General features: G+C 48.2%; 2 protein-coding genes across 6 annotated transcripts; both read left to right on the forward strand.

Moving 5' to 3' along the window:
- The first annotated feature begins 1,716 nt into the window (after positions 1–1,716).
- Positions 1,717–11,769, forward strand: LOC308469592 (zinc finger protein with KRAB and SCAN domains 1-like). 4 transcript variants are annotated; one of them, XM_080992276.1, is made up of 8 exons: positions 1,717–1,806; positions 2,764–3,398; positions 4,475–4,601; positions 6,312–6,445; positions 7,529–7,643; positions 8,781–8,866; positions 9,155–9,281; positions 10,231–11,769. In XM_080992276.1, exons 2-8 carry the CDS (start codon positions 2,982–2,984, stop codon positions 11,049–11,051), a joined length of 1,827 nt encoding a protein of 608 aa, XP_080848402.1. In that variant the 5' UTR covers positions 1,717–1,806; positions 2,764–2,981; the 3' UTR covers positions 11,052–11,769. The 4 variants fall into 4 exon arrangements, with proteins under 4 accessions (XP_080848402.1, XP_080848405.1, XP_080848404.1 ...); XM_080992279.1 differs by having other exon boundaries at positions 6,366–6,445; XM_080992278.1 differs by having other exon boundaries at positions 1,782–1,806; positions 2,915–3,398.
- Positions 11,770–13,608: 1,839 nt separating this feature from the next.
- On the forward strand, positions 13,609–22,558 carry LOC308469518 (uncharacterized protein). 2 transcript variants are annotated; one of them, XM_080992095.1, is made up of 6 exons: positions 13,611–13,918; positions 14,511–14,624; positions 16,698–16,824; positions 17,879–17,962; positions 19,657–19,743; positions 20,580–22,558. In XM_080992095.1, the coding sequence occupies exons 1-6, from the start codon at positions 13,889–13,891 to the stop codon at positions 22,133–22,135; spliced, it is 1,998 nt and encodes a 665-aa protein (XP_080848221.1). In that variant the 5' UTR covers positions 13,611–13,888; the 3' UTR covers positions 22,136–22,558. The 2 variants fall into 2 exon arrangements, with proteins under 2 accessions (XP_080848222.1, XP_080848221.1); XM_080992096.1 differs by lacking the exon at positions 19,657–19,743 and having other exon boundaries at positions 13,609–13,918.
- Positions 22,559–22,570: the final 12 nt, after the last annotated feature.

Below are 22,570 nucleotides of genomic sequence, written 5' to 3' on the forward strand. Positions count from 1 at the left end.
CTGCTAAACAAATGAGCCTAGGGCTTGCCGATAGGAAGGTCTGTGGTTCGAATCCCTGCAGCGGGGTGAGCTCCCATTGCTCAGTCCCTGCTCCTGCCAATCTAGCAGTTCGAAAGCACGTCAAAGTGCAAGTAGATAAATAGGTACCACTCCGGCGGGAAGGTAAACGGCATTTCCATGCACTGCTCTGGTTTCGCCTGCTCTGGTTGCTGGCCACATAACCTGTAAAAACTGTCTGCAGACGAACACCGCCTCCTTCGGCCAGTAAAGTGAGATGAGCGCCGCAACCCCAGAGTCGTTTGCGACTGGACTTAACTGTCAGGCGTCCTTTACCTTTACCTTTGGGAGCCGCCCAGAGTGGCTGGGGAAACCCAGCCAGATGGGCGCAGTATAAATAATATTAATAATAATAATAATTGTTATTGGGTGTGGGTGGATGAGACATGAAACTAGTTGACCTTGCCTTCCATGGGGCAGAGGAGAGTTGGAAAACGTTCACAAAAGGGCAACCAAAATATGATTATTATGATAATGATGATGATAAAATTTGTACCCACCCCAACAGCCTGGGTTTTCCCAGCCACTCTGGGTGGCTTCCGACAAAAGTATAATAAAGGATCACACATTTAAAACTTCCCTCCACAGGGCTGCCTTCAGATGTCTTCTAAAAGTCAGGTCTTTGTTTATTTCCTTGACATCTGATGGGCAAGGGGCACATCATGCCAGCACTCAGCTCTCTCTCCAGGGATGCCAACTTGAACAAAATATTGATCACATGACACAGTGCATACCATTTGAATGGCAAAGCCCATTAGCTTGCTGGGAGGGCTGCCCCCCTCAAATATTTCACTGGGGGGCCAAAGCCCCCTGGGAGTTGGCTCCTATGGCTCACACCTGCAGCTCCTAGAGACGGTCAGAAGCAGCCACATCTTGGGAAATGGGCCTAGGTGAGGGTAGACGATGGTTCTCAACCCTCAGTGAATTAGGGGCTTCCCCTGCATGAGAAGGGGGGCTCTGGCAACCCAGAAATCTTGCTTGTTTTTCTATGACCCCCTTCTGGATTTTGGGGGGGGGGGAATCCATGTTCCCAAACGGAACAGCACTCCAAGCACAGGAGCATTGAAGGCCATTTGCCATTTGCACCTACATCTCCCCCATTGCGTGGCTCCCGGGAACATGTTGTTGTTTAGTCATTTAGTCGTGTCCGACTCTTCGTAACCCCATGGACCAGAGCACGCCAGGCACTTCTGTCTTCCGCTGCCTCCTGCAGTTTGGTCAAACTCATGCTGGTAGCTTCGAGAACACTGTCCAGCCATCTCATCCTCTGTTGTCCCCTTCTCCTTGTGCCCTCAATCTTTCCAGGGAGTCTTCTCTTCTCATGAGGTGGCCAAAGTATTGGAACCTCAGCTTCAGGATCTGTCCTTCCAGGGAGCACTCAGGGCTGATTTCCTTCAGAATGGAGAGGTCTGATCTTCTTGCAGTCCATGGGACTCTCAAGAGTTTCCTCCAGCACCAGAATTCAAAAACCCGGGAACATAACGGTGCGTAAAGGCGAAAACAACAACCCTGTGGGAGGAGGCAGCCTGTCTTGAAGAGGGAGGGTTGCAATGCAATGCAAAGCCCCACCTTCCCCGAAACCTCTCCAACCCCCACGGCGACTCCTGGTGGCCATTAAAAAAAAATATGCAGAAAGACAGAGAGAGGCTGGCTAGTTTTGCATTCCTAGAGAGGCCCCTGTCTGCGGGTCGGGGAGCCACTTCCTCCTCCAATTTTGGGACGGTGGCGGGAGGAGGTTTTTGCTGAGAGGTAAGGAGACGTGATGGGGGGGGTCCATGCATGGGTGGGTGTACGCACGCAATTGCATGCATGCAGTTGGGGGGGGGCGAGCCACGGCTGCACAGAACGCAATAAGGTTCCCAGGATTCCCTTCCTGCTAAAAGTTTGGGGAGGGGGGCAAGACTGAGCGAAGGCCCAGCTATGTGCGGGGCAGGGGGAGAGCCGCTGCCAGTCGGGGGGGGGGGGAGCGGGAGGACTGTCCTGGTCAGGAGCTAGCAGTTTGTCCTCCCCTCCCCATGCAACTGGTATTTAAATATTTTTTTTATTTTATGGTTCTGGAGTTTTGCATGCAGCTAGTCCACAGAAGCCCCTGAAAGGCTCTTGATGCTCCCAGAGAACGGGGGGGGGGGATTGTGGAGAGGGCAGGAGGATCCCACCACCATCCAAACTCCACTCCCCAGGTGTAGGTTTCCTAGGGAACGCAATTCCCGTCATTCTGTGGCTCCTCTGTGAATGCACAGAGTTCCTGGACCCTGCGTGCGTTTTGACATGGTATGGTCTAACCTCAGGGGCCTGGCTTTAAAACTGTTCTCAGTATTGTGCTTTAATGTTGTAACCTGCCCCGGGACCTTAGAATGAAGCGATGATGATGATGATGATGATTTATTCATACCCCGCCCAACTGGCCAGGTTTCCCCAGCCACTCTGGGCAGCTCCCAACAGAATATTAAAAACATGTTAAAGCATCAAACATTGAAAACTTCCCTAAACAGGGTTGCCTTCAGATGTCTTCTGACCATTAGGTTGCGGCGCTCATCTCGCTTTATTGGCCAAGGGAGCCAGCATACAGCTTCCGGGTCATGTGGCCAGCATGACTAAGCCGCTTCTGGTGAACCAGAGCAGCGCACATGCTTTCAAATTGCTAGGTGGGCAGGAGGAGCTCACCCCGTTGCGGAGATTCAAAGTGCCAAGGTCGGCAAGTCCTAGGTTCTGTGGTTTACACCAGAGCGCCACCCGTGTCCCTGTGGTGAGAAGAGAGCGTTAGGTAAATGCTTCTAGGGGAAGGGAACGGTGCAAAATCAGCTGGTCAGTGGCCTTCCCTGATTCTTTGGGGGGGGGGTTGCTTTCTTTCCTGCAGAAGATCAGATTGGCAGCAGGAAATGCCCTTGTAGGATTGAGACATTGCCTCTTCCTTCAGTTCCACAATGGAAGTGCCAAGCCGGGCAGGAGAGCAAGCAGAAAAAGACCCTCACCCCATGCAGTCTGCATGCAGTGGGAGATGCTGGGAAGGGACTGTGCAGAAGATCCCGGATAAGGCAGATACCAGCTCAGACCTTTGGCGCCAGCGGTTCAGGGAATTCTGCTACCAGGAGGCCGAGGGGCCCCGAGAAGTTTGCAGCCAGCTCCATGGCCTTTGCCGCCAGTGGCTGAAGCCGGAAAGGCTCACCAAGGCCCAGATGCTGGACCTGGTGATCCTGGAGCAGTTCCTGGCTGTCCTTCCCCCGGAGATGGAGAACTGGGTCCGGGAGTGCAGAGCAGAGACCAGTTCGCAGGCGGTGGCCCTGGCAGAAGGCTTCCTCCTGAGCCAGGAGGAGGGGAAGAAGCAGGAAGAGGAGAAACAGGTGAGAGTATTTTCATCCAAGTAGTTTGGAGAGTTGGAAAATGCATGCAAGAAGATTATATTCCAACATGCCCAACTGAACGATGGGGGTGGAGACGCTCCTTCGTAGTTTAGCTTCATACTGTGTGACAAAGTCCTTCGTTTCATCTGTCCTGAATCTTCCAACATTCAGTTTCCTGGGGTGCCCACGACTTCTAGTGTTATGAGAGAGGGAGAGATAAACGTTCCCTTCCCATTTTAAAGCCCTATACGACCTAGGACCCTCGTACCTACGGGACCGCCTCTCCTGGTATGTCCCACGGAGGACCTTACGGTCTTCAAACAAAAACTTGGAGGTCCCAAGCCACAGAGAGGTTAGGCTGGCCTCAATCAGAGCCAGGACTTTTTCAGCGGTGGCTCCGATCTGGTGGAACACTCTGTCACAAGAGACTAGGGCCCTGCAGGACTTGACATCTTTCCGCAGGGCCTGCAAGACAGAGCTGTTCCACCAGGCCTTTAGCCAAGGCATAGTCTGACCCCTTCCTTTTGTAATCCTCATCGAACTCTAGCCCAATGGCTGCCATTAATTTGACTCTGAATTGATTTTAGAATGAATTAATTTAAGAATGTGTTTCAATTAAATGATTATGATGTTATGTAAACTGTGTTATTATTACTGTTGTTAGTCGCTCTGAGCCTGGCTTCGGCTGGGGAGGGAATTTATTATTATTATTATTAGTTTCTCCATGCCATTGCATAATTTTATAAACATATACCATGTTGCCCCTTACTTACCTTGTTGCTAAACTAAAAAGCTCTAGAATCTGCCACCTTTCCCCATGGGGGGGAGTGTTGCCCCCATCATCTTGATCCTTTTCTGAACCACTTCCAACTCAACAGTACCCTTTCCTAGGCGAGGCGACCAGAACTATCCACAGAATTCCAAATGCAATCATACCATAGAGCTGTATGACGGCATTGTGATACTGGCTGTTTTCGTTTTCGGTTCCTTTCTTGACGACGACTCCCCCCCCCCCCCCCCGCATGGATTGTTCCTCTTAACCTGTTGCCTCCATGGGATCCTTGCTTCTGTTTCAGGTGCAAGGCCCACTCCTGGGGGTCGCCGCTGGTTCCTCCGAGTTGGAGAACGCCCCACACAATCCCTGTCAGAAGCTGCTCTCTGTTGGCGTCGCCCAGGAGATTCGAAGTCGGGGCGTTTTGCTGGGTAAGAGAGGATTCCTTTCTTCCTAAGTTGTTGGAATTGTGAGAAGTTGTGTTTCCTTCATTGCAAGGGGGTTGGACTAGATGACTGGGGCCCTTCCAGTTCTATAATTCTACGATTCTACACGTTCCCAGGAGAAATTCCTACATGAACAGCTCCAAGACCACTGGGTCTCTCCTTTTGTGGGCGCCTAGAACGTAATGAGCTGTTTTTATTTTATTTTATTTTATTTTATTTATTTTATTTTTTCCAATTTACCTTTTTTAAAAAAACAGCAACACTTTATTCCAAAACCGAAAAAGAATTACAAACTTCAAATTCAAAATCCATATTCGTTTCTTAATGTAAGCCTATTATATAGCTGACTAAATTAAAATATACCTAATTGCCATAGACTTCCCTTTGCAACGCAATTAGAAATATTATAAATGCAACGCAATTAGAAATATTATATTAGAATTTTTTATAAATTCCCCTATACCCTCCCACTCCCCTTCACCCATGTGTGATCTCAGTATTTTTTACTTCTTCCATCTTGTTATGTTGTTGTAATTTAATAGTTATTCAATTGATTCTTTTATTATTTCCTTCCTTACCCCTGCACGTTTTACACATTATCTATTAATATTCCAGTTCCGGAACCTTATTTTTTTTCATGTATTCCTTCACTCCATCCCACTCTTAAATTATTCTCTGATTTGAATGGCCTCTAATGATTGCTGTCAATTTCGCCATTTCCACAGCAAAGAATTGGAGGGAGGAGAAAACACCATCATTATTAAGAATGGCAAATCAAGCTCTGTGAGTTTGTGGAAATGGTTTGTAATGAGCTGTTTATATGCTTCGCTGACTCACCCCCCCCCCCGCTGTGTGTTTTTGCAGGGGGGTCATAGAGTTGCAAGGGACCCGAGGGTCATCTAGTCTAACCCCCTGCGATGCAGGAATATGCAGGTGTCCCGTACGTGGATCAAACCTGCAACCTTGGCATTATGAGCACCACGCTGCTTAGGGAAGTTTCTGGTGTTTTTTCGTGTTTTTAATATTTTGTTGGGAGCCACCCAGAGTGGCTGGGGAAACCCGGGCAGATAGGCAGGATATAAATAATAATTTTATTTTTATATTATTTATATTTATATTACAGTGGGCTCTCGGGTTGCGAACATGATCCGTGCGGGGTGCACGTTCACAACCCGAAGCGTTCGCAACCCGCGTCTGTGCGTCAGCGCACGCTCGGGTTGTGATTCGTGCTTCTGCGCATGCACAAAGCGCGATTTAGCGCTTTTGCGCATGCACGACCGCTGAAACCCAGAAGTAACCCGTTCTCGTACTTCCGGGTTTCGGCGGTCTGTAACCTGAAAAAACACAACCTGAAGCAGCTGCAACCCAAGGTATGCCTTTATTTATACCGTGGTACCTCGGGTTAAGTACTTAATTCGTTCTGGAGGTCCGTTCTTAACCTGAAACTCTTCTTAACCTGAAGCACCACTTTAGCTAATGGGGCCTCCTGTTGCCGCCGCTCCCCTGGAGCACGATTTCTGTTCTCATCCTGAAGCAAAGTTCTTAACCCGAGGTACTATTTCTGAGCTAGCAGAGTCTGTAACCTGAAGCGTCTGTAACCCAAGATACCACTGTATTGTATCCAGCCTTATGCAGAGTTCATTAATGCACAATTTTTAAAAATTATTAAATTTGTATACTACCTTTCACCTGTAGATCTCAGGGTGCTTCACAACAATTTCAATGTTTCTTCCCACCACCATCTCACAGAGAACGAGACGACGTCACTGATGCTCTTGAAAACATCTCTTTACGGCGCGTCGGAAATGGCTGCTAGACCTACTGCTCAGGTAGGGAGAGGACCACACGAGGCGAACGAGTCCTAGACAGTGGCTAACCAGGTGCCCCGGAGAAGCAACAGCAGCATGTGTATTGCATGTGTGACGATTGCTGCGTCGGGAGGAAGCTGCCCAGGCCTTCTCCCGATGAGACATTTGCCTGCCAGGCTGCACTGGTCTGTGTGGCCGCTCATGACGCTGCATTGCCCAGGGCAACATCCCACCAGGCTGTGCTGGGTCAGGAGACTGACTTGCTGCCAGGTCTCCTCGACCCCCTCAAGATTGGAGGGGCTGAGCTCCATATCTCCATGGGGCTGTAAATGGAGGGGGCTGTTGAGACTACTTTTCCCTCTCCAGGCGTATTGCTTCCCCTCACAGGCTCTTAGGCTTATCGAATCCCGCCACTGTCTCCACTTTACTGTGGTGATCACACAGGGTCCCCGGACATTTCACCGTCTATTGATCCCTGTGCCACCACTTTATTTCTCGCTGCCACCACCCAGGCCCTACCTGGTTGGAGGGCAACCAAAATGGTCAAAGGCCTGGAAACGATGCCTTATGAGGAACGGCTAAGGGAGCTGGGCATGTTTAGCCTGGAGAAGAGGAGGTTAAGTGGTGATATGATAGCCATGTTCAAATATATTAAAGGATGTCACATAGAGGAGGGAGAAAGGTTGTTTTCTGCTGCTCCAGAGAACACGGAGCAATGGATCCAAACTACAAGAAAGAAGATTCCACCTAAACATTAGGAAGAACTTCCTGACAGTAAGAGCTGTTTGACAGTGGAATTTGCTGCCAAGGAGTGTGGTGGAGTCTCCTTCTTTGGAGGTCTTTAAGCAGAGGCTTGACAACCATATGTCAGGAGTGCTCTGATGGTGTTTCCTGCTTGGCAGGGGGTTGGACTCGATGGCCCTTGTGGTCTCTTCCAACTCTAGGATTCTATGATTCTATTCTATGGTTATCCGTGTCTTACATAACAAGACACGAGTGCAATCTTGAAATACCCAGCACTTGTAAAAGTTTCTTTTTCGTCCCTTTGCAAACCTCACATTCTTTGCCTCACTCCTCTTTCCCTTTTTCTGCCTGCTGTTTTAGGAGGTGGGAGAGTCCAAACTGGTCCCCAAGACCAAGAAGGCTCCCCTGGATGCCACACAGAGGTCGTGGCTCAGGTGGGTTGTGGAAGAGGGTGATGGAGACGCCTCCCCCCCAGGTAAGGATTAATAGGGGTCAATTTCAGCCTGATCTGTCCCTTGACGGTGTTAGCCACTGCCGGGTCCTCCCTTTTTTCCAGCTTGTGATAGACATTCGGGATGGATAAATGAGAGCACCTCTTCATGTACCACACATTTGTTGTTTTTTTGATAATAATTTTTACTAGTTCTCATTTACAACAATCCAATCCAATAACAGCCTCATTATAACAATGCCAAATTATAATACAATTAAAAATACCAATCATTGAGATGCCAAATTATACAATTTAGGTGGCCCTCTGCGTGCTAGAATTAATGGTTTGATGTTTCCCTTTCTGTCTGTGTTCCAAAGTCTTATAAATTTCATTCACGCTCCATTCCAGGTAAAGATAAAGGGACCCCTGACCATTAGGTCCAGTCATGACTGACTCTGGGGTTGCGGCACTCATCTCGCTTTATTGGCCGAGGGAGCCTGTGTACAGCTTCCGGGTCATGTGGCCAGCATGACTAAGCCGCTTCTGGCGAACCAGAGCAGCGCACGGAAACGCCGTTTACCTTCCCGCCAGAGCGGTACCTATTTATCTACTTGCACTTTGACGTGCTTTCGAACTGCTAGGTTGGCAGGAGCAGGGACCGAGCAAGGGGAGCTCACCCCATCGCGGAGATTCGAACCGCCGACCTTCTGATCGGCAAGTCCTAGGCTCTGTGGTTTAACCCACAGCGTACCAACCCCTTATATCGCACCTGCAGTTTTAACGACTTCCATTCGTACTGACGCATTGAATAATTTCTGCACCTACAGATGAAGCATTCAAACTCCCTCCTTCCTGTGTGCCTGTAATATTTCTTCCCATCCTTGTAATTTATTATGTCTATCTTTTGTCAATTGTTGTTGTTCTCCTGCATGCCTTGGGTGTCCCATTGCTGTTTCAGAAAATCTCCATTGTTTTACAGCTACAAAAGTCACACTGTCCCAATAAGTTTCCACTTTTCCCCATCTTTCTCTCAGCCTGGGAGGGGGAGCAAGCTGTCAAACTTCAAATAACTCAGTAATGAGCCTTATCAACTTCTTGGCAACTTCTTGAATGAGCCCAGGCAGCTAACGGGATCAGATGTCTGCAGAACCTGTCTGCTTTTTTTCTTTTTCCTCTCAGGTGGTGAAATGATCTTGGAGCCTCATTCTGGTTCTTCCCCTCTTTGGGATAGAGCTAAAGCAGTTGATGTGCAGTCCATGGATCAGGTACGAGAAGAATTGCTTTCAGGGACACATTCATAGAAAGTCCAAACCCATGCAATGCAGGAATCACAGCCAAATAATCCCTGACCGATGGCAGAGATTGGCCGAGGGGGGTGGCAGCAAAGACTGGGCATCCTTTGTGATGCTTTCAGAGACTGTCTACTTGGAAGTTTTTTGAATGCACCTTAGATCTTACAGGGGAAATTTTAGGTACCTCCACCTTTTTTAACTTCATTGCTGGATTCTTAACATTGCCCATGGGAAGAAAATATTTTCCTTCTCTCCTTTCAGGGTGTGGTGACATTTGAAGAAGTGGCCGTGGATTTCACAGAGGAGGAGTGGGCTCTGCTGGATCCAGACCAAAAATGTCTGCATAGGGAGGTCATGGAGGAGAATTATGGGAATCTGGTCTCCATGAGTAAGCAACCCTCTTTGCCTTCTGCACATCTTATGGCCTAGACTGTAAGCTTAGTTGCTAATACAGTGGTACCTTGGTTCTCAAACTTAATCCGTTCTGGAAGTCTGTTCCAAAACCAAAGTGTTCCAAAACCAAGGCACGCTTTCCCATAGAAAGTAATGCAAAATGGATTAATCTGTTCCAGACTTTTTAAAACAACCCCTAAAACAGCAATTTAACATGAATTTTACTATCTAACGAGACCATTGTTCCATAAAATAAAAGCAATAAACAATGTATTGCAGTCACACAATCAGTCAATCAGTAGCTGAACTGGGTTCCACACAGTCACAAAAACAAAAGAGCCACAAAAACAAAAACACAAAATAAATAGCAAAAACAGACAGACCTCAGCATAACACTCAAAAAGGAGCACGTTCGGCTTCCGAAAAAAGTTCGCAAACAGGAACACTTACTTCTGGGTTTGCAGTGTTTGGGTTCCAAGTTGTTTGAGTACCAAGGCATTTGAGAACCAAGGTACCACTGTACGGAGTGAGGGCCCGTCTGCACTTTACACTACAAGCACTGGCGGAGGAAGAGGAGTGCGGGGGGAGCGTAGTGCCCCCGGCAGCGTGATCCTGGTGGGGTGCCATCGCGGCTGCCTCCCCGCCCACGCTGGGTGCCACGCCCCGCAGGCGGTGCACCACGCCCCCAGGACATGCGCCACGCCCCGTGGGTGGCATGCCACACCCCCGGGACACGCATCAGCCCTGCTCCCACCTGCTTTCCGCCCCCCAGTGCTGGAGCATGAAGCTCCGCCACTGTCTACGAGAAGTATTGTACCACTTTAAACAGTAAAAGCTTCTTGAAAACCAACACCTTACTGTTTAATGAATACCACAGTTAGTAGGGTTTCTTTCCTGATTTGAAAGATCCATTTCTTACCAGTTTTCTCTTTCTGTTCCTCCAGGGGGTGGGAGAGGAAACAGAGAAGCGTGTGAGCAGCAGAGCAGGAAAACTGAAACAAAGAGGAAGCTTGTTGATTTCCAGAGCTGTGACTGCTCAGAAATCCGAGTGCATGAAGAGCGTTGCCAAGCAAGCAAAAGGAATAATATTCCGCTGCGTGAAGATGGCGCAACTGGCAAAGCGGGCATTAGAGCACATCAGAGAATCCACACAGGGGAGAAACTGTATAGATGTGCCGAGTGTGGGAAGAGTTTCACCGAGAGCACAAGCCTAGTGAGACACCACAGGATCCACACGAGGGAGAAACCATATGTGTGTGCGGAGTGTGGCAAGAGCTTCACTCTGAGCACAACCCTGAGAAGGCACTACAGGATCCATACCGGGGAGAAGCCATACACGTGCTCGGAGTGCGGAAAGCGCTTCAGCCAACGAACGAACCTGATCTCCCATCAGAGGACCCACACCGGCGAGAAGCCCTACCGATGCTCCGAGTGCGGCAAGAGCTTCAGTACGAACATAAGCTTGACGTCGCACCAGAGAATCCACACTGGGGAGAAGCCGTACACGTGCTTGGAATGCGGAAGGAGCTTCGCCGAGAGCACAACCCGCACAAGACACCAGAGAATCCACACGGGCGAGAAGCCATATCGGTGCTCCGAGTGTGGAAAGAGCTTCAGCGTTACTGCAAGCCTCACGAGGCACTACCGGATCCATACCGGAGAAAAGCCGTACAAATGCTTGGTGTGCGGAACGAGATTCAGCCACATGAACACCCTTACCTCGCACCAGCGAACTCACATGGGGAGGAGCATTCATACAGGTTAAAATAAAAATCGTATTAGAATCATGGAATCTTATATTTGTGTGTTCTACTGACGGAAGGTACTCTAAGATAAAATTTAATTGGGCCACAAATCTCTTGCTGGAAGGAAAAGAATATGGCGGCTGTGATAAGAACGCTGCAGAGATTCTGTGATTTGGAATGGAGAATGTGATTTGGATCCCGTTTGCATCCAGAGGTACCACTGTATTAAATCTTCAGCACGTTCGAAAACTGTCCACCTTTTCCAAGGCTGAGGGGGAAATGGCGAAGATCTGCGACATGTTTTACCAGTGAGACAGAATGGTTTCTAGCAGACTGTCACCTGTTCCGAGACATCGAAGCAAGGGATGGAGAGATAAGACCTCTGAGAAACTTTGAGATTCAGTTCTGCCCAAAGCCACGATGGGAGAAAACAACACCTGGGAAGTGAAAGAGACAATATCATATATGGAGAGAAGGAATCTCCATGGACATCAGTTTTCACACGCATAGCAGAATAAAGATAATAGTTTGAGTTCCTCACTTGAAGCTTTATAAATTTATATAATGTAACATCATGAATGGAAATAATTAATTATGTAGCTGTTGACTGAGGGATTGTTATTATAACTGAAATGTAACTGACATTAATGAAGGTCATGGAACGCAGTGATATAAGATCGGAAATGCACCCAAACCACCATGCAGGGAGCCACTTTAATTAAAATGTATTAATTGGAAGTTGATTGGCACTTTGATTATTAGAAAACTAATTATATATATATATATATATATATATATATATATATATATATATATATATATATATATATTTAAATGGATTGAGGTCCATTTGAAGACCAGCACATTTGGGTGGTTGGCAGAGTTCAGTGGGAAAGGATTTCCGAAGCTGTGGGGACCTCCGTAAAATGGCCCTATCCCTCAATTCCACTAATGTGATATTTCTTAACCCAAGCTAGTACGGTAACAGCTTCAAGCAAATCCCAGTCCACCTCTTCAGGCCTTCATCTTTCTCCTTGGCGAACACTCCCTAGCCCAGGGGTCAGCAAACTTACCGCGCCTTGGGCCGGTGTCTCCAGCGCTGATCGTGCGGCGGGCCAGAGGGTGGGGGAGCGTGTGCTCATATGCGTGCGCGCACCCTATCTCCGGCGCACTTCCGGGTTGGAGGAGCACCAGAAATAGCTTGTGCACACATGTACGGGCCTCCTCCGACCCGGATGTGCACCGGAAATAACACTTGTGCATATGCAAATAACACTTGCGCATGTGCACAAGCTATTTCCGGTGCTCCTCTGACCTGGAAGTCAGCAGCGGCGCGGCACAGCGCCGGTAAAAGTGGGCGGTGGCAGCGGGTGGCGGGGGTCACCGCAGGCCGGATAAACGAGTCCTTCGGGCCTTATCCGGCCCTCCGGGCCTTAGTTTGGGGACCCCTCCCTAGCCACAGTTCTGCAACCCGGAGCAGCTTACCCAGTCAGTCACATTGGGCTGTTCAACTATGATGAGTTTCTGACAGGATGCAAAGGCCTTGCTCGTTCTTGTGCTGCTGCAGCAGCACACAGCAGCTTTCAAACACACATGCACAGTTACCTGAACAGTTCCTAAAAATCATCAACCCATTCCCACCGCCGCCACCAACATGCGAAAAGCACAAATCAACAGCATTTCAAAAACCATTGCCAAAACTTTCAGGAAGGATCCCAGCAGAAAGTAAGTAAACAGTCGCCAAAAGCGCAACCCCCAACACCATGCAGTTGCCTGCATGACTCTAAGGGGGAAGAAAAGGCTAAGGAGTAAACATTACACAAATCCGGACTGGAGCCCCTAAGATGGTCAGATGGTGCCTTGCATGCCTCGTTCCAGGCAATTCCTGACGCCAAGCTGGTGTCAAATGTCTTGCTTGGCTTTCCTTTGTTCGGGCAAAAATACAGGACAGGGTAGGATGGTTGGAGGGCATTTTATTACAATTTATTTCAGCCTAACAGAACAGGTGGCGCTGTGGGTTAAACCACAGAGCCTAGGGCTTGCCAATCGGAAGGTCAGCGGTTCAAATCCCCAAGATGGGGTGAGCTCCCGTTGCTCGGTCCCTGTTCCTGCCAGCCTAGCAGTTTGAAAGCACGTCCAAGTGCAAGTAGATAAATAGGTACCACTCCGGCGGGAAGGTAAACAGCGTTTCCATGCATTGCTCTGGTTCGCCAGAAGCGGCTTAGTCATGCTGGCCACATGACCCGGAAGCTGTACGCCGGCTCCCTCGGCCAATAAAATGAGATGAGCGCCGCAACCCCAGAGTCGTCCGTGACTGGACCTAATGGTCAAGGGTCCCTTTACCTTTTAGCCTAATTCCACCATGCTGGTAGCACTGTGGTCTAATCTTGCTCTGCAACTGGACCTAACGGTCAGGGGTCCCTTTACTTTACCTTTAGCCTAACTCCAGACATATGGCAACCCTAAGTCCTATGTTGGGCGAAAGATTCCATTCCAAATCTACAATTCTCTGATTATAGAATGGTAGAGTTGGAAGGGACTGCAAGAGCCATCTACTCTAAACCCCTTCAGTGCAGCAATAAGAGAGATTAATTGATCAACTGCAGTTTGCAATATATTGATTGCAGTTTGCAATGTATTAAGAGAGCGAAGCGCAAGAGAGAGCTCATCTGTCACTCAGCCCTCCAGCTGTGTAAAGAACTGGACTCTGTTTCCTAGAGAGGCAGGATGTTGTAACCAAAGTGGAGGTGGTGTTGGAAGGGGTGGGCAGACAGACAGACAGGCAGACAATAGTGAAAGGCAGGGAGGGGCAAATAGGCTTGATCAAACTCCCTCGGAGAGGAGGAGGGAGGCTGAGATGCGGAGCGGACAGCGGATTGAGAAAGAGGTGCGGGACGGCGCAAGAGGGAAGGGGCAGGGATTTGCTTTGGGTGCAGGGAGGGGAGAAGGGGAGTCCCCCCTCTCCATATTCCTCCCCGGAAACCTATAGAAGGGAGGGGTGCTCTGATGCATTGCATGCAACCCGGGTTCAGAATCGCTCCCCCAACAGCTTCGTGGATTTTTGCATCCTAGGAGCCTCGTCCAGCCCACCGCCAAGTAAAATTCATTGGATTGGGTGCGGGGGAGAGAAAGATGCATAGGTCTGTGTGCAGAGGAGACCCCCCCCCCAAGGTTTAGGAAGAAACACCCACTGCACGATTTCTATTGCACGATCCTGTTAGAAGCCCCACCCCCAAATACGGAGCTGGGAGTGGGTGGGGGGCTTGGTGCAGAGAAAGCAGCCTTGCTGGGACGGGGAGGGCAGAAGAGGAGGGAGGGAGGGTGCTCTCTCGCCCTGTCCGGCCCCCCCCCCCCAAGAAGGAAAGGACAGAATCACCATCCCAATGCCCCCAAATTGCATCATCGGGCACCTTTCCAACTCTACCATTCTGTGATTTGGGTGTCCCTTTTCTGAAGCTTTTCCAAATCTTTTATGACAGGGCAGCCCTGAGAGTCTCAGAGGGGGCCAAGTTTTCAGCAGCATGGAATCCCTGGGACCTTCTCTTGGTTCTCGGGATGAAGTGGGAGGAGACCCTCAGGTGCAGCCGCCTCAGGTAAGGGAAGGAGAACTGGGATGCAGGAGGGGAGAGAGGCACACCATTTTCAACAGTGATTAAACATACCGGAGCTTTTACATCTTATTCAGTTTTTTTGACTTCCATCAGCCCTGTCTGAAAAATTTCCAGTCTAATCTCTTAGTATGCATTTCTTATTTTCCCTATTACATTCCAAACTCATAACCAATATCTCTATCTTTTTCTACATGGTAACGCTTCGTATATTTCTCCTTACAAAACGTCTTGTAGTCCTACTAGCGTAATTTGTTGATGACAGTTGCTCTTCAAATAATTCATATACTTCTTCCAATCTTCTGTAAATCTCTGGTCCCCCAGATTTCGAATCCTTCCTGTCATTTTGTCCAATTCTGCGTAGCCCATTAATTTCGTCTGCCATTCTTCTTTCGTCGGAATTTCTTCTTGCTTCCATTTCTGGGCTAACAATATTCTTGCTGCTGTTGTTGCATATAAGAACAGTTTGACATCTTGTCTGTTAATGTCTTGGCCTAGTTACAGATAGGTAGCCGTGTTGGTCTGCCATAGTCAAAATAAAAAAATTCCTTCCAGTAGCACCTTAAAGACCAACTAAGTTAGTTCTTGGTATGAGCTTTCGTGTGCATGCACACTTCTTCAGATACACTGAAACAGAAGTTGCCAGATCCTTCTATATATTGAGAAGGTGGGGAGGGGTATTACTCAGAAGGGTGGTGGGAATGGGAGATTGGCAGATAGCTCATCTCAGCTATCTTGGCCTATAATACCAAGCAAAAATACTTCTGGTTTTTTAAAGAATGTATATTTCAACATCTTTTTCATCTCATTATATATCATTTCCCAGAAGTTCTTTACTTTCTTACATTCCCACGGCACTTTGCAGGTTCTCAAGGTCACACAGAAAGAGGTTCTGCAGACCTTCCTCATTCAGAGAATCATAGGATTGTAGAGGTGAAAGGGGCACCAGGGGTCATCTAGCCCAACCCCTTGCAATGCAGGGATCTCGGCCAAAGCATCCCTGACAGGTGGCCACCCAAACTCTGCTTTAAAAGCTACCAGCCAAGGGGAACCCACCACCTTCAAAGGTAGTCGCTGTCGGACGGCTCTTGCCATCACAAGGTTCTTCCTGAGGTTCAGTCAGAATCGCCTTCCTTGTAGCTTGAAGCCATGGGTTCGAGTCCTACCCTCCAGAGCAGGATAATAATAATAATTTATTATTTATACCCCGCCCATCTGGCTGGGTTTCTCCAGCCACTCTGGGTGGCTCCCAATAAAATGAGCTAACTCTACCTTCCCTGTGACAGCCTTTGAGATATTGGAAGGTGGCTGTCATCTCTCCTCTCAAGTCTCCTATTCTCCATCCCAAACATACCCAACTCCTCAACACTTCTTCAAAAGGCTTGGTTTGCAGACCCTGAATCATCTTGGGCATCCTCCTCCATCCATCCTGACCGAGGCAGAATAGAGCGGTACTGTTACCATTACTATTACAATTAATAATAGCAATAATAATAATAATAATTATACAAGTTGTTGTTGCTGCTGTTGTTGTTAACAAGAACAACAACAACAACAATTTGTATACTGCCCAATGCCTGCAGACATTTGGGTTGTTCACAGGATAAAAGGTGCATAATGAAGGTGCCTGGCAAAACTCCCTAGGGAGAGCATCCCACAAACGGGGAGCCACTGCGAGAAGGCCCCGTTCTCGTGTTGCCACCCTCTATACCCTATGGGCACTATACTTCCTTTGAGTCAGCCTAGCATTGCATTAGCCTTTTTTGCTGCTGCATCACAGATTCTCTCGTATAGACTCTTTAATGCTGCAAATAAATGCTGCTGTGTTACTTTTATTGTTGTTAGCCGCTGTGAGCCCGGCTTCAGCTGGGGAGGGCGGGATATTAATAAAATATTATTATTATTATTATTATTATTATTATTATTATTTATTAAATAGATGAGTAAATAAAGCCCACCAGCACCTCACCTTGTTACCCTTTCCCCTTTCAAACTGGGAGCAATGGTCTCTGTGGGAGAGATTACCTCCTGAGTAGGGAGTGTGTTCTTTCCCCCCAGGATCCGGTGACCTTCGAGGAGGTGGCTGTGCGTTTCACAGAGGAGGAGTGGGCACTGCTGGATCCGGGCCAGAGAGCTCTGCACAGGGAAGTCATGGAGGAGAATCACAAGGCAGTGGCCTCTCTCGGTAAGAATTCTTTTCTGCCCCTTCTTGATTGATAGGTATCGTCGGCGTGAATCTGCTATTTTTGCCACTTAAACCTGCAGTGCAGTGATGCTGTGATGAAAATGGGCGTCTGGGCCATGTGTGCTGGATAAGAAAATAAGAGCCCTGCTTAATAATAATAATACTAATAATAATACTAGATGCCTGTAGGAAAGCCACAAGCACAAGCAGAAAAACACACTGGCCCTTTCCTGCAGTTTCCAACAACTGGTATTCAAACACACACATTCTTTATTACAGTCCAAAGACTGGTACAGTGGTGCCTCGCAAGACGAAATTAATCCGTTCCACGAGTCTCTTCGTCTAGCGGTTTTTTCGTCTTGCGAAGCAACCCTATTAGCGGCTTAGCGGATTAGCGCTATTAGCGGTTTAGCGGCTATTAAAGGCTTAGTGGTTTAGCGGCTTAGCGGCTAAAAGGCTATTAGCGGCTTAGCGGCTTAGAAAAAGGGGGGGAGCGAAAAAAAATCTCAAGACTCGCAAGACATTTTCGTCTTGCGAAGCAAGCCCATAGGGAAATTCGTCCTGCGAAGCGTATCGAAAAACGGAAAACCCTTTCGTCTAGCGGGTTTTCCGTCTTGCGAGGCATTCGTCTTGCGGGGCACCACTGTATAGTGGGGTAAACCTCTGTGATAGGGAAAACATTTAATCTAGCTTTGGTATATTGTCTGTGATAACTGGGCACTGACAAAATCGTAAGATATGAAGGTAATTGAAAACCATGCCCATACTGAAACGTTCCGCAGGTTACATATGATTGAGAGCGAAGATGGCTGCGTTCAGTATTCCGCAGCCCGTAGGTATTCAGAAGCAATAGGCAGGTGGGACTTGGGTTTGATTCAGCCCAGCTCTTGTTTTAAAGAGGACAGCTGGCCTGCAGGTCGAACCTCCCCTTCCACCTGCCCAGCTGTTTCCACAAAGTTAAATGTCTGGCTTGGCTTTCAAGTAACAGCTGCCTAGAGGAGACCTGAAGAGTTTAGTAGTCAAAAGTAACAGCCTTCCCTGTTTTCCTTGAAAGAATCAGAGCTCGGTTCCAGCTGGGGAGAAGGAGAATATCTGCTCATCCAAGACCTCAAAGAAGAGGAGGAAAGGACATTAGCAGGTTAGTCCTTAGGCGTGTCATTGGGCCCTTTGTGGAACTGACTAATTTGTCTTCTGTTCCCAATGATCCTGATGATTTTGCCCCTATTACTCTATTTCACTTGGCACGTAATCATAGCTCAGTTGGCTAGAGCGCAGTGCTGATAATGCCAAGGTTGCAGGTTCGATCCTGGTACAGGACAGCTGCATATTCCTACATTGCAGGGGGTTGGGCTAGATGACCCTCGGGGTTCCCTTCCGACTCTACGATTCTGTGATTCTACGATCTCCAGCCTGGGTGCTTCAATTTGACAGCAGGCCAGGGAGAAAGGCAGATTTCATGCTAGGGATCATTAGGAAAACAACCAAAAATAAAACTGGCAATATCACAGTGCCATTATATAGACCCATTATGCAGCTGCATTGGGAACACTGTGCCCAGTTCTGGTCGCCTGACCTCAAAAAGGATATTGTAGAGTTGGAAAAGGTTCAGAAAAAGGGCAGCCAAAACAATCAAACAATGAAGGCGGTGAAGGTCCTGTGTGGGTGCCTGGAGGCGGTTGGGGGATGGATGGCGGCTAACAGATTGAGATTGAATCCTGACAAGACAGAAGTACTGTTTTTGGGAGACAGGGAGCGGGTGGGTGTGGGGGATTCCCTGGTCCTGAATGGGGTAACTGTGCCCCTGAAGGACCAGGTGCGCAGCCTGGGAGTCATTTTGGACTCACAGCTGTCCATGGAGGAACAGGTTAATTCTGTGTCCAGGGCAGCTGTCTACCAGCTCCATCTGGTACGCAGGATGAGACCCTACCTGCCCGCAGACTGTCTCACCAGAGTGGTGCATGCTCTAGTTATCTCCCGCTTGGACTACTGCAATGTGCTCTACGTAGGGCTACCTTTGAAGGTGACCCAGAAACTGCAATTAATCCAGAATGCGGCAGCTAGACTGGTGACTGGGAGTGGCCGCCGGGACCACATAACACCGGTTCTGAGAGATCTGCATTGGCTCCCAGTATGTTTCCGAGCACGATTCAAAGTGTTGGTGCTGACCTTTAAAGCCCTAAATGGCCTCGGTCCTGTATACCTGAAGGAGCGTCTCCACCCCCATCGTTCTGCTCGGACACTGAGGTCCAGTGCTGAGGGCCTTCTGGCGGTTCCCTCATTGCGAGAAGCAAAGCTACAGGGAACCAGGCAGAGGGCCTTCTCAGTAGTGGCACCTGCCCTGTGGAACGCCATCCCATCAGATGTCAAAGAGATAAACAACTACCTGACATTCAGAAGACATCTTAAGGCAGCCCTGTTCAGGGAAGTTTTTAATATGTAACGCTGTACTGTTTTTAACACTTGATTGGGAGCCGCCCAGAGTGGCTGGGGAAACTCAGTCAGATGGGCGGGGTATAAATAAATTATTATTATTATTATTATTATTATTATTATTATTATTATCAAGGGGAAGAAAAGTTGCTTTATTCCCTTCCTAGATGTTTGGCTGTTCTCTCACCCCACTCTCCGATATGGGATTTCTGAATACTTTGTGCTCAAAAGTAACAAATCATGTCATTTTTTAGAATGTATTTTACTGGTTTTCCACAATAGTGACCACAAGCAAAACAAAACTTGTAATGCAGGTTTTCACGTTGTCAGCTACATCAAATAAAATTCAAGTACATATGGAGGCATTTCCATACCAACCATGTCTTTTTCTCCCCCTGGAAGAACCAGACTTCATTTCCTGGTGGGAAGAAGGAGAAGATGAACTTATACACAACCCCAAAAAAGAGGTGGCAGAGGAGACATCATCAGGTAGCTGCTTAGTTGTGGAAATTGTTGTTAAAGATAGAAGAGCGAAGCATGTAGAAGAACAAGCCTCGCAGAAGCAGGGCCAGCATGGCTTCTGCGAGGGAAAGTCCTGTCTCACAATCCTGTTAGAGTTCTTTGAGAGTGTCAGCAAGCTTATAGATAGATAGCAGTGATCCCATTGACCTAGGGTACTTCGGCTTTCTCTTTGTAAACTGCTTTGAGGGTTTTTCTCCCAAACAATCAAACAGTGTATAAATTTAACAAAATAAGCAAGCTTTCAACAAAGGGAAGAATCATGGAGATTTTCCTGGTCTAGCAAAGACACAGGGCAAAGATGAACTTCTAATCACTGCATCTTGCTTGGGTCTAACTCGCACAATTTCAACCAGCCTTCCCCCAACCACATAGGGTTGAAATTGTGCAAGTTGTATTCACGTAAGATGCGACCGTATGGTACTTTATGGTACCCATTTGTCAAAGATGTACCCTCCAGATTCTTCCAGCGTCTCGTTATTTCAAGCCTGGCTGCTAGCAAAAGTGGACATTAGAGGGTTGTCCAATTATGGCTCTCATGTTGTGGGTTCTGATCCAGGGATCTCCTACCCACCAATCTCTGTTTTAGTGCCGCCACCCTCTCCTCACCTGGTTCAGAGTCAGCTACCTGGTCTGGCTCCTTAGTCAAAGGCTCTGCAGCCTATGTGTCTTGATGGTTACTGGACTCGGCGGGTCATGATAGGGATGTTGAAATAAAGGGAAGCAGCCAATTGCTTTTGATCCGTTTTGGGACCCTTAGTTCCTGCCTTGCACTACTAACAGGATTTCTGCCCCTCTCCAAACAGGTGGGCAGGACAATGAGGATTCTGTACCTCCATCAGAAGCCATCAAGCCCGAAGTAAGAGGGGAGACCTTTGGAAGCAAAGGTCACAAGGAAAACCAGAGGAAGACATCCGTTGCTTTTCAGGGTGCAGATGTCCACAAACTCCACATCCCCCAAGGAGATTGTAAAGGAAAGAGGAGGAGAACGTGCCCGGCATGTGGGAAAATATTCAAGTTTAAATCGGACTTAAATAAACACTTCAGAACCCACACAGGGGAAAAGCCGTATACATGTAAGGAGTGCGGAAAAGGCTTTAGCAATAGCGGGAACCTTAAAAAGCACCAGCTCCTCCACACAGGGGAGAAACCCTATAAGTGTATGGAGTGTGGAAGGAGTTTTACTCAGAGTGGTAGCCTGACGATACACTACCGAACTCACACGGGGGAAAAGCCCTATCAGTGCGCTGAGTGTGGAAAGTGCTTCAGAGTGAGTTCAAAGCTGACTTCGCACTACAGAACTCACACGGGGGAGCCATATAAATGTGCGGACTGCGGGAAGAGCTTCAGCACGAAAGGAAACCTTTGTAAACATCAGAGAATCCACACGGGGGAGAAGCCGTATAAATGCACCGACTGCGGGAAGAGCTTCAGCAATAAAGGAAACCTTTGTAAACATCAGCGAATCCACACAGGAGAGAAGCCATATATATGTACAGAATGCGGGAAGGACTTCAGTGACAGCACAAGCCTTACTTTCCATAAAAGAATCCACTCAGGGGAGAAGCCGTTCAAATGCGTGGAGTGTGGGAAGAGCTTCAGGATGAGCTCTGGCCTTACCACTCATCAGAGAACTCACACTGGAGAGAAACCGTATGCGTGTGTGGAATGTGGAAAGAGCTTTCGCGAGAGACCAAGCCTTGCTTACCACAGAAGGACTCACACAGGAGAGAAGCCACATAAATGCGCCGAGTGTGGAAAGCACTTTGCCGAAAGGTCAAGCCTGACTTTACACCAGAGGATCCACACGGGGGAGAAGCCGTACCCTTGTGTGGAGTGCGGAAAGAGCTTCCGGACCAAAGGAAACCTTTGTCAACATCAGAGAACGCACGTAGCTGAGAAGTCCTATAAGTGCCGGAAGTGCGGAGAGGCCTTCAACGACAGCGTGAGCCTCGCTTTTCACAAAAGCGTTCACTCGGGGGAGAAGCCGTTTCAGTGCGTCGAGTGCGGGAAGAGCTTCCGGGGCCACTCGAGACTTCTCTCCCATCAGAGAATCCACACAGGGGAGAAACCATATCCTTGTGTGGAGTGCGGGAAGAGCTTCCGTTGGCTCGAGGTTCTCACTGCTCACAAAAGAACCCACACGGGAGAGAAGCCGTATAAATGCGTGGCATGTGGGGAGAGCTTCAGAAACAGAGGGAGCCTTTATAAGCATGAGGGCATCCACGGGAGGGAGAAACCACGCGCATCATCCTTCCCTGATGCAACTCCCTCTGCCACAGAGCCTGCACAGACCTTCCATTGCATGCCCACAATGCTGTCCCCTCCCCAAGGCACCATTTATATTCTTGTTTTCCCTTGACATTTCTAGGAGGGCTGGGAATCCGCCAGTGGCTGATCCATTGAAGCTGGGGGGGGGAGGGGCGCAGAAGACAAGGGGTGGAGGGGGTCCCTCTGCAAGGAAGCCTGTGCCTCAAACTCCCCTACGTGGCAGGAAGAATTTTCGACTGCCGGTTACGCCTGGGGCAGTCTTTTTAAAATCATTTTTATTGATTTTCCAATAAAAAACATCCAATTAATATATCCAATCACAATACTCCAATTAAAATTAAAAAAACTAAAATAAAAAAGAACAAATTATAATCCAAATTATAATTATTAATTCTTCGGGGCTCCCCACGGTCTGGATCTCTGAAGCATATCTCCACATCTCAGTCCTGCCTCTCCTCATCATTCCATATTTTCCACACATCGGTTTTGACGTTTTATAATTCCCGTCCCTGAGTTTTATTCTCAG

The sequence above is a fragment of the Podarcis pityusensis genome (assembly GCF_964106645.2).
Source record: "Podarcis pityusensis genome assembly, chromosome: 2".
NCBI lineage: Eukaryota > Metazoa > Chordata > Lepidosauria > Squamata > Lacertidae > Podarcis > Podarcis pityusensis.